At 42.6% G+C, this 12,364-nt stretch overlaps 1 protein-coding gene across 6 annotated transcripts in view; it reads left to right on the top strand.

The window, feature by feature from the left end:
- The window catches only part of LOC139756395 (uncharacterized), a 665,354-nt gene that overhangs the window by 163,062 nt on the left and 489,928 nt on the right, over window positions 1–12,364 (top strand). For all 6 annotated transcript variants that reach the window (XR_011714330.1, XR_011714331.1, XM_071675809.1 and 3 more), the window contains one exon: window positions 11,794–12,068. Coding sequence is in view for 4 of the 6 variants with exons in the window: in XM_071675809.1 (XP_071531910.1) it covers window positions 11,794–12,068 (275 nt within the window). In the remaining 2 variants the exon portion in view is untranslated. The remainder of the gene's footprint in view (window positions 1–11,793; window positions 12,069–12,364) is intronic.

Raw genomic sequence — 12,364 nt, 5'->3', positions numbered from 1 at the left:
TACACATACATACGCACATATACACACACACACACACATATATATATACATATGAAAAATGTAAGAAACAATTTAGAAAACTGAAACTTCTAGCTTGAAATGAAATGAAAAAATGAATGTCACATAATGGTTCAACCTCTGGCTATGGAAAAAGGAAATGTATAATTTATTTACACAAACGTCAATAGTAGTTCTCATCAGTTTAACCACTTTATCAATAAGCTTCAATGTCTAAGCTACATTTTTTCCAATTTCACTATTTTTTTGTCAAAGCACCATGTATGGAAACTATCACTCCAGTAACACAACTATAAACATTTACTTCCCCTTTAAAAAAGTTCTGGGGAAGTCTATCTCGATACACTGCGGGACACTCTACCACCTGGCGAGGTTTGTGTTGCAATGGTTCTTGATTCACAAACGTAGTAGCATCACTGGTGGGCCAAGGTAGTTCCGTTGGCGAAGAGGAGCTCATGAAACATGTCGGAAAGCATGCTCCTGCAGGCAGGAGTGAAGGCTGATGCAAACTGGTATCGCTCTGAATGATGTGATGGGGACGAGATGATCCTCTGACTCACGTCCTAGAGATTCGATCCCACAGAGCGGACGAAGCTGCTTCTTTTGACGAATATACCCGAAGCGAGTCAACGTGAAGGAGTTACCACAGAGAGATGTGTGGTAATAAAAAGAGCGTGGTTAAAAGAGCAGAAGAGGGTGTTTTAAAATGGTTTGATCGCATGGAGAGAACGAGTGAGGAAAGATTGACAAAGAGGATATATGTGTCAGAGGTGAAGGAAACGAGAAGTGGGAGACCGAATTGGAGTTGGAAGGATAGAGTGAAAGATTTTGAGCGATCGGGGCCTGAACATGCAGGAGGGTGAAAGGTGTGCAAGGAATAGAGTGAATTGTAATGATGTGGTATATTGGGGTCGACATACCGTCAGTGGATTGAGCCAAGGCATGTGAAGCGTCTGGGTAGACCATGAAAAGTTTTGTGGGGCCTGGATGTGGAAAGGAAGCTATGGTTTCAGTGCAGTATACATGACAGCTAGAGAGTGAGTGTGAACGATTGTGGCCTTTGTTATCTTTTCCTAGCACTACCTTGCACGCATGCGGGGAAGGGGCTGTCATTTCATGTGTGGCGAGGTGGTGACAGGAATGAATAAAGGCAGCAGGTATGAATTATGTACATGTGTATATATGTATATGTCTCTGTATGTATATATATATATGTATATGCTGAAATGTATAAGTATTTATACGTGCGTGTGTGGAAGTGTATGTATATACATATATACATGTGTATGTGGGTGGGTTGGGCCATTCTTTCGTCTGTTTCCTTGCGCTACCTCACAAACGACACAGCGACAAAGTATAATAAGATAATAAATAATTATTTCATTATACTTTGTCGGTGTCTCCTGCGTTAGCGAGGTAGTGCAAGGAAACAGATGAAAGAATGGCCCAACCCACCCACATACACATGTATGTACATACACGCCCACACACGCATATATATACCTCTACATCTCAACGTATACATCCATATACATACACAGACATATACATATATACACATGTATATAATTCATACTTGCTGTCCTTATTCATTCCCGTTGCCACCCCGCCACACATGAAATGACACCCCCTCCCCCAGCATGTCCACAAGGTAGCACTAGGAAAAGACAACAAAGGCCACATTTGTTCATACTCAGTCTCTAGCTGTCATGTATAATGCACCAAAACCACAGCTCCCTTTCCACATCCAGGCCCCACAAAACTTTCCTTGGTTTACCCCAGACACTTCACATACCCTGGTTCAATCCATTGACAGCATGTTGACCCCGTTATACCACATCGTTCCAATTCACTCTATTCCTTGCACGCCTTTCACCCTCCTGCATGTTCAGACCCCGATCGCTCAAAATCTTTTTCACTCCATCTTTCCACCTCTAATTTGGTCTCCCACTTCTCCTCATTCCCTCCACCTCTGACACATATATCCTCTTTGTCAATCTTTCCTCACTCATTCTCTCCATGTGACCAAACCATTTCAAAACACCCTCTTCTGCTCTCTCAACCACACTCTCTTTATTACCACACATCTCTCTTACCCTTTCATTACTTACTCGATCAAACCACCTCACACCACATATTGTCCTCAAACATCTCATTTCCAACACATCCTCCCTTCCTCCGCACAACTCTATCTATAGCCCACACCTTGCAACCATATAACATTGTTGGAACCACTATTCCTTCAAACATTTTTGCTTACCAAGATACTGTTTTTGCCTTCCACACATTTTTCAACGGTCCCATAACTTTCGCCCCCTCTCCCACCCTGTGACTCACTTCTGCTTCCATGGTTCCATCCACTGCCAAATCCACTCCCAGATATCTAAAACACTTCACTTCCTCCAGTTTTTCTCCATTCATACTTAACTCCCAACTGACTTGTCCCTCAACTAGGCCTACCGTACCTAATAACCTTGCTCTTATTCGCATTTACTCTCAGCTTTCTGCTTTCAATCACTTTACCAAACTCAGTCACCAGCTTCTGTAGTTTCTTACCCGAATCAGCCACCAGTGCTGTATCATCACAAACAACAACTGACTCACTTCCCAAGCCCTCTCATCCACAACAGACTGCATACTCCTCCAAGGACTCTTGCATTCACCTTCCTAACAACCCCATCCATAAACAAATTAAACAACCATGGAGACATCATGCACACGGCTGCAAACCGACATTCACTGAGAACCAATCACTTTCCTTTCTTCCTACTTGTACACATGCCTTACATCCTGGATAAAAACCTTTCACTGCTTCTAGAAACTTGCCTCCCTCACCATATACTCTTAATACCTTCCACAGAGCATCTCTATCAACTCCATCTTATGCCTTCTAAATATCCATAAATGCTATATACAAAAACCATTTGCTTTTCTAAGTATTTCTCACATACATTCTTCAAAGCAAACACCCGATCCACACATCCTTTACCACTTCTGAAACCACACTACTCTTCCCCAATCTGATGTTCTGCACATGCCATCACCCTTTCAATCAATACTCTCCCATGTAATTTCCCAGGAATACTCAACAAACGTATACCTCTGTAATTTGAACACTCACCTTTATCCCCTTTGCCTTTGTACAATGGCACTATGCAAGCATTCCGCCAATCCTCAGGCATTTCACCATGAGCCATACATACATTGAATATCCTTACCAACCAGTCAACAACACTGTCACCCCCTTTTTTAATAAATTCCACTGCAATACCATTCAAAACCGCTGCCTTACCGGCTTTCATCTTCTGCATAGCTTTCACTACCTCTTCTCTGTTTACCAAATCAGTCTCCCTGACCCTCTCACTTCGCACACCACCTCGACCAAAACACCTCATATCTGCTGCTCTATCATCTAACACATTCAAGAAACCTTCAAAATACTCACTACTTCTCCTTCTCACATCACCACTACTTGTTATTACTTCCCCATTAGCTCCCTTCACCGGCTGTTCCCATTTGTTCTCTTGTCTTATACACTTTATTTACCTCCTTCCAAAACATCTTTTTATTCTCCTAAAATTTTATGATACTCTCTCACCCCAACTCTCATTTGCCCATTTTTTCACCTCTTGCACCTTTTTCGACCTCCTGCCTCTTTCTTTTATACATCTTCCAGTCATTTGCACTAATTCCCTGCAAAAATTGTCCAAATGCCTTTCTCTTCTCTTTCACTAATAATCTTACTTCTTCATCCCACCACTCACTAACTTTTCTAATCTGCCCACCTCCCACGCTTCTCATGACACAAGCATGTATTGCGCAAGCCATCACTGCTTCGCTATATACATCCCATTCCTCCCTCACTCTCCCACTCCCCCACTCCCCTTGCATCCTTTGCTCTCACCTTTTTCCACTCTGCTCTTAGTCTCTCCTGGTACTTCCTCACACAAGCCTCCTTCCCAAGCTTACTTACTGTCACCAATCTCTTCACCCCAACATTCTTCTTTTCTGAAAACCTCTACAAATCTTCACCTTTCCCTCCACAAGATTATGATCAGACATCCTCCAGTTGCACGTCTCAGAACATTAACATCCAAAAGACTCTCTTTCATGCCCCTATCAATTAACATGTAATCCAGTAACGCTCTCCGGCCATCTTCCTACTTACATAAGTATACTTATATAAATCTCTCATTTTAAACGAGGTATTTACAATCACCAATCCTTTTTCAGCACACAAATCTACAAGCTCTTCACCATTTCCATTTACAACACTTAACACCCCATGTACAAACCAATTATTCTCTCAACTGCCACATTACTCACCTTTGCATTCAAGTCACCCATCACTATAACCCAGTCTCGTGCATCAAAACTGCTAACACACTCACTCAGCTGCTCCCAAAACACATGCCACTCATAATCTTTCTTCTCATGCCTAGGTGCATAGGCTCCAATAATCATCCATCTCTCTCCATCCACTTTCAGTTTTTACCCATATCAATCTAGAGTTTACTTTCTTACTCTCTATCACATACTCCCACAATTCCTGTTTCAGTAGGGCTCCTCCTTACCTTGCTGGTGTCTTCTCACCAACCCCTGACCCTTCTCCCAAAACATTCCCAAAGCTCTCTTCCCCTTTAACCTCAAGGTTTGTTTCACTCAAAGCAAAACATACATGTTCCTTTCCTGAAACATACTACCTATCTCCTTTTTTCTCATCCTGGTTACATCCACACACATTTTGACACCCCAATCTGAGCCTTCGAGGAGGATGAGTACTCCCCGCATGACTCCTTCTGTTTCCCCTTTTAGAAAGTTAAAATACAAGGAGGGGAGGGTTTCTAGCCCCCACTCCCATCCCCTTTTGTCGCCTTCTACAACACGTGAGGAATGCGTGGGAAGTATTCTTTCTCCCCTATCCCCAGGGATACATATATTAACGTGTGTTTGCTTTGAAGAATGTATGTGAGAAATACTTAGAAAAGCAAATGGATTTGTATGTAGCATTTATGGATCTGGAGAAGGCATATGATAGAGTTGATAGAGATGCTCTTTGGAAGGTATTAAGAGTATATGGTGTGGGAGGCAAGTTGTTAGAAGCAATGAAAAGTTTTTATCGAGGATGTAAGGCATGTGTACGTGTAGGAAGAGAGGAAAGTGATTGGTTCTCAGTGAATGTAGGTTTGCGGCAGGGGTGTGTGATGTCTCCATGGTTGTTTAATTTGTTTATGGATGGGGTTGTTAGGGAGGTGAATACAAGAGCTTTGGAAAGAGGGGCAAGTATGAAGTCTGTTGTGGATGAAAGAGCTTGGGAAGTGAGTCAGTTGTTATTCGCTGATGATACAGCGCTGGTGGCTGATTCATGTAAGAAACTGCAGAAGCTGGTGACTGAGTTTGGTAAAGTGTGTGAAAGAAGAAAGCTGAGAGTAAATGTGAATAAGAGCAAGGTTATTAGGTACAGTAGGGTTGAGGGACAAGTCAATTGGGAGGTAAGTTTGAATGGAGAAAAACTGGAGGAAGTGAAGTGTTTTAGATATGTGGGAGTGGATTTGGCAGCGGATGGAACCATAGAAGCAGAAGTGAATCAAAAGGATGGGGGAGGGGGCAAAGTTCTGGAAGCATTGAAGAATGTGTGGAAGTCGAGAACATTATCTCGGAAAGCAAAAATGGGTATGTTTGAATGAATTGCGGTTTTCTCAACAATGTTTATAATGGTTGCGAGGCATGGGCTATGGATAGAGTTGTGTGTAGGAGGGTGGATGTGCTGGAAATGAGATGTTTGAGGACAATATGTGGTTGTGAGGTGGTTTGATCGAGTAAGTAATAATAGGGTAAAGAGAGATGTGTGGTAATGAGAAGAGTGTGGTTGAGAGAGCAGAAGAGGTGTTTTGAAATGGTTTGGTCACATGGAGAGAATGAGTGAGGAAAGATTGACAAAGAGGATATATGTGTCAGAGGTGAAGGAAACGAGAAGTGGGAGACCAAATTGGAGTTGGAAGGATAGAGTGAAAGATTTTGAGTGATCGGGGCCTGAACATGCAGGAGGGTGAAAGGTGTGCAAGGAATAGAGTGAATTGTAATGATGTGGTATACTGGGGTCGACATACCGTCAGTGGATTGAGCCAAGGCATGTGAAGCGTCTGGGTAGACCATGAAAAGTTTTGTGGGGCCTGGATGTGGAAAGGAAGCTGTGGTTTCGGTGCAGTATACATGACAGCTAGAGAGTGAGTGTGAACGATTGTGGCCTTTGTTATCTTTTCCTAGCACTACCTTGCACGCATGCGGGGAAGGGGCTGTCATTTCATGTGTGGCGAGGTGGTGACAGGAATGAATAAAGGCAGCAGGTATGAATTATGTACATGTGTATATATGTATATGTCTCTGTATGTATATATATATATGTATATGCTGAAATGTATAAGTATTTATACGTGCGTGTGTGGAAGTGTATGTATATACATATATACATGTGTATGTGGGTGGGTTGGGCCATTCTTTCGTCTGTTTCCTTGCGCTACCTCACAAACGACACAGCGACAAAGTATAATAAGATAATAAATAATTATTTCATTATACTTTGTCGGTGTCTCCTGCGTTAGCGAGGTAGTGCAAGGAAACAGATGAAAGAATGGCCCAACCCACCCACATACACATGTATGTACATACACGCCCACACACGCATATATATATATACCTCTACATCTCAACGTATACATCCATATACATACACAGACATATACATATATACACATGTATATAATTCATACTTGCTGTCCTTATTCATTCCCGTTGCCACCCCGCCACACATGAAATGACACCCCCTCCCCCAGCATGTCCACAAGGTAGCACTAGGAAAAGACAACAAAGGCCACATTCGTTCATACTCAGTCTCTAGCTGTCATGTATAATGCACCAAAACCACAGCTCCCTTTCCACATCCAGGCCCCACAAAACTTTCCTTGGTTTACCCCAGACACTTCACATACCCTGGTTCAATCCATTGACAGCATGTTGACCCCGTTATACCACATCGTTCCAATTCACTCTATTCCTTGCACGCCTTTCACCCTCCTGCATGTTCAGACCCCGATCGCTCAAAATCTTTTTCACTCCATCTTTCCACCTCTAATTTGGTCTCCCACTTCTCCTCATTCCCTCCACCTCTGACACATATATCCTCTTTGTCAATCTTTCCTCACTCATTCTCTCCATGTGACCAAACCATTTCAAAACACCCTCTTCTGCTCTCTCAACCACACTCTCTTTATTACCACACATCTCTCTTACCCTTTCATTACTTACTCGATCAAACCACCTCACACCACATATTGTCCTCAAACATCTCATTTCCAACACATCCTCCCTCCTCCGCACAACTCTATCTATAGCCCACACCTTGCAACCATATAACATTGTTGGAACCACTATTCCTTCAAACATTTTTGCTTACCAAGATACTGTTTTTGCCTTCCACACATTTTTCAACGGTCCCATAACTTTCGCCCCCTCTCCCACCCTGTGACTCACTTCCGCTTCCATGGTTCCTGCCACTGCCAAATCCACTCCCAGATATCTAAAACACTTCACTTCCTCCAGTTTTTCTCCATTCATACTTAACTCCCAACTGACTTGTCCCTCAACTAGGCCTACCGTACCTAATAACCTTGCTCTTATTCGCATTTACTCTCAGCTTTCTGCTTTCAATCACTTTACCAAACTCAGTCACCAGCTTCTGTAGTTTCTTACCCGAATCAGCCACCAGTGCTGTATCATCAGCAAACAACAACTGACTCACTTCCCAAGCCCTCTCATCCACAACAGACTGCATACTCCTCCAAGACTCTTGCATTCACCTTCCTAACAACCCCATCCATAAACAAATTAAACAACCATGGAGACATCATGCACACCGGCTGCAAACCGACATTCACTGAGAACCAATCACTTTCCTTTCTTCCTACTTGTACACATGCCTTACATCCTGGATAAAAACCTTTCACTGCTTCTAGAAACTTGCCTCCCTCACCATATACTCTTAATACCTTCCACAGAGCATCTCTATCAACTCCATCTTATGCCTTCTAAATATCCATAAATGCTATATACAAAAACCATTTGCTTTTCTAAGTATTTCTCACATACATTCTTCAAAGCAAACACCCGATCCACACATCCTTTACCACTTCTGAAACCACACTACTCTTCCCCAATCTGATGTTCTGCACATGCCATCACCCTTTCAATCAATACTCTCCCATGTAATTTCCCAGGAATACTCAACAAACGTATACCTCTGTAATTTGAACACACCTTTATCCCCTTTGCCTTTGTACAATGGCACTATGCAAGCATTCCGCCAATCCTCAGGCATTTCACCATGAGCCATACATACATTGAATATCCTTACCAACCAGTCAACAACACTGTCACCCCCTTTTTTAATAAATTCCACTGCAATACCATTCAAAACCGCTGCCTTACCGGCTTTCATCTTCTGCATAGCTTTCACTACCTCTTCTCTGTTTACCAAATCAGTCTCCCTGACCCTCTCACTTCGCACACCACCTCGACCAAAACACCTCATATCTGCTGCTCTATCATCTAACACATTCAAGAAACCTTCAAAATACTCACTACTTCTCCTTCTCACATCACCACTACTTGTTATTACTTCCCCATTAGCTCCCTTCACCGCTGTTCCCATTTGTTCTCTTGTCTTATACACTTTATTTACCTCCTTCCAAAACATCTTTTTATTCTCCCTAAAATTTTATGATACTCTCTCACCCCAACTCTCATTTGCCCATTTTTTCACCTCTTGCACCTTTTTCGACCTCCTGCCTCTTTCTTTTATACATCTTCCAGTCATTTGCACTAATTCCCTGCAAAAATTGTCCAAATGCCTTTCTCTTCTCTTTCACTAATAATCTTACTTCTTCATCCCACCACTCACTAACTTTTCTAATCTGCCCACCTCCCACGCTTCTCATGACACAAGCATGTATTGCGCAAGCCATCACTGCTTCGCTATATACATCCCATTCCTCCCTCACTCTCCCACTCCCCCACTCCCCTTGCATCCTTTGCTCTCACCTTTTTCCACTCTGCTCTTAGTCTCTCCTGGTACTTCCTCACACAAGCCTCCTTCCCAAGCTTACTTACTGTCACCAATCTCTTCACCCCAACATTCTTCTTTTCTGAAAACCTCTACAAATCTTCACCTTTCCCTCCACAAGATTATGATCAGACATCCCTCCAGTTGCACGTCTCAGAACATTAACATCCAAAAGACTCTCTTTCATGCCCCTATCAATTAACATGTAATCCAGTAACGCTCTCCGGCCATCTTTCCTACTTACATAAGTATACTTATATAAATCTCTCATTTTAAACGAGGTATTTACAATCACCAATCCTTTTTCAGCACACAAATCTACAAGCTCTTCACCATTTCCATTTACAACACTTAACACCCCATGTACACCAATTATTCTCTCAACTGCCACATTACTCACCTTTGCATTCAAGTCACCCATCACTATAACCCAGTCTCGTGCATCAAAACTGCTAACACACTCACTCAGCTGCTCCCAAAACACATGCCACTCATAATCTTTCTTCTCATGCCTAGGTGCATAGGCTCCAATAATCATCCATCTCTCTCCATCCACTTTCAGTTTTACCCATATCAATCTAGAGTTTACTTTCTTACTCTCTATCACATACTCCCACAATTCCTGTTTCAGTAGGGCTCCTCCTTACCTTGCTGGTGTCTTCTCACCAACCCCTGACCCTTCTCCCAAAACATTCCCAAAGCTCTCTTCCCCTTTAACCTCAAGGTTTGTTTCACTCAAAGCAAAACATACATGTTCCTTTCCTGAAACATACTACCTATCTCCTTTTTTCTCATCCTGGTTACATCCACACACATTTTGACACCCCAATCTGAGCCTTCGAGGAGGATGAGTACTCCCCGCATGACTCCTTCTGTTTCCCCTTTTAGAAAGTTAAAATACAAGGAGGGGAGGGTTTCTAGCCCCCACTCCCATCCCCTTTTGTCGCCTTCTACAACACGTGAGGAATGCGTGGGAAGTATTCTTTCTCCCCTATCCCCAGGGATACATATATTAACGTGTGTTTGCTTTGAAGAATGTATGTGAGAAATACTTAGAAAAGCAAATGGATTTGTATGTAGCATTTATGGATCTGGAGAAGGCATATGATAGAGTTGATAGAGATGCTCTTTGGAAGGTATTAAGAGTATATGGTGTGGGAGGCAAGTTGTTAGAAGCAATGAAAAGTTTTTATCGAGGATGTAAGGCATGTGTACGTGTAGGAAGAGAGGAAAGTGATTGGTTCTCAGTGAATGTAGGTTTGCGGCAGGGGTGTGTGATGTCTCCATGGTTGTTTAATTTGTTTATGGATGGGGTTGTTAGGGAGGTGAATACAAGAGCTTTGGAAAGAGGGGCAAGTATGAAGTCTGTTGTGGATGAAAGAGCTTGGGAAGTGAGTCAGTTGTTATTCGCTGATGATACAGCGCTGGTGGCTGATTCATGTGAGAAACTGCAGAAGCTGGTGACTGAGTTTGGTAAAGTGTGTGAAAGAAGAAAGCTGAGAGTAAATGTGAATAAGAGCAAGGTTATTAGGTACAGTAGGGTTGAGGGACAAGTCAATTGGGAGGTAAGTTTGAATGGAGAAAAACTGGAGGAAGTGAAGTGTTTTAGATATGTGGGAGTGGATTTGGCAGCGGATGGAACCATAGAAGCAGAAGTGAATCAAAAGGATGGGGGAGGGGGCAAAAGTTCTGGAAGCATTGAAGAATGTGTGGAAGTCGAGAACATTATCTCGGAAAGCAAAAATGGGTATGTTTGAATGAATTTCGGTTCCAACAATGTTATAATGGTTGCGAGGCATGGGCTATGGATAGAGTTGTGTGTAGGAGGGTGGATGTGCTGGAAATGAGATGTTTGAGGACAATATGTGGTGTGAGGTGGTTTGATCGAGTAAGTAATAATAGGGTAAGAGAGATGTGTGGTAATGAGAAGAGTGTGGTTGAGAGAGCAGAAGAGGGTGTTTTGAAATGGTTTGGTCACATGGAGAGAATGAGTGAGGAAAGATTGACCAAGAGGATATATGGGTCAGAGGTGGAGGGAATGAGGAGAAGTGGTAGACCAGATTGGAGGTGGAAAGATGGAGTGAAGGGGATTTTGGGTGATCGGGGCTGAACATGCAGGAGGGTGAGGGGCGTGTAGGGGAATGGAGTGGATTTGAATGATGTGGTGTGCCAGGGTCGACGTGCTGTCAATGGATTGAACCAGGGCATGTGAAGTGTCTGGGGTGGGTCATGGAAGGTTCTTTGGGGCTTGGATGTGGAAAGGGAGCTGTGGTTTCAGTGCATTATTACATGACAGCTAGAGACTGAGTGTGAACGAATGTGGCCTTTGTTGTCTTTTCCTAGCGCTACCTTGCACACATGAAGGGGGAGGGGGTTGTTATTTAATGTGTGTCGGGGTGGCGATGGGAATAAATAAGGGAAGACAGTGTGAATTGTGTCCATGTGTATATGTCTATGTGTGTATATGTATGTATACGTTGAGATTTATGGGTGTGTATATTTGCGTGTGTGGACGTGTATGTATATACATGTGTATGTGTGTGGGTTGGGCCATTCTTTCATCTGTTTCCTTGCGCTACCTCGGTAACGCGGGAGACAGCGACAGAGCAAAGATATATTTTAGATTTATTAACATTTAACTGTTATCTCATTTTCAGATTGGGAAGCTCTGTTTCAAGTCAGGACTCTAAACTAACTCGAATGACTCGTAGTCAGGCTGAAGGGAAAAGTGATGATGTGGAGGAGAAGAATGCAGAAGGTGAACATAAAGGGAAGGTAATCGAAAAAATTGAGAAACGTGACATTGGAAAGATTGGAAAGAAAGATGTAGCTCAGGAGTCCCCAAGATTATCTCGACCTGTCAGACTTGTAAGGCAGAAGGTGCATAGAAAAAAGGTTCTTGTAAAGAAGGTGGTCAGAGTCACCAGAGAAGGTAAGTGTTTTATGCCTAAAACTCAATCATTTTCTTCATTAGAATTTTATTCTTGTTTTGATGATATGATTCATGTAATTTTTTTAACTCTTGGGTTAAAGGCAATTAGCTGCAAAAAAATCTCAAGAAACACTGGGAAAAGTTACAATGTAGAATATTAAAATGCCCAACCTTCAGGGTTGGGTGCCATAAATTGCAGGGAACAAATAGATACCTTAAGAGTGAAAAGTTCAAGAAGATTGTCCTTCTTTGATACAATTTTGCCCAAGATAACTTTTCAATTCTGGCATAGCCCA

The sequence above is a fragment of the Panulirus ornatus genome, chromosome 21 (genome assembly GCF_036320965.1).
Source record: "Panulirus ornatus isolate Po-2019 chromosome 21, ASM3632096v1, whole genome shotgun sequence".
In the NCBI taxonomy this organism is placed as follows: domain Eukaryota; kingdom Metazoa; phylum Arthropoda; class Malacostraca; order Decapoda; family Palinuridae; genus Panulirus; species Panulirus ornatus.
This window is presented reverse-complemented; position numbering and strand designations above follow the sequence as displayed.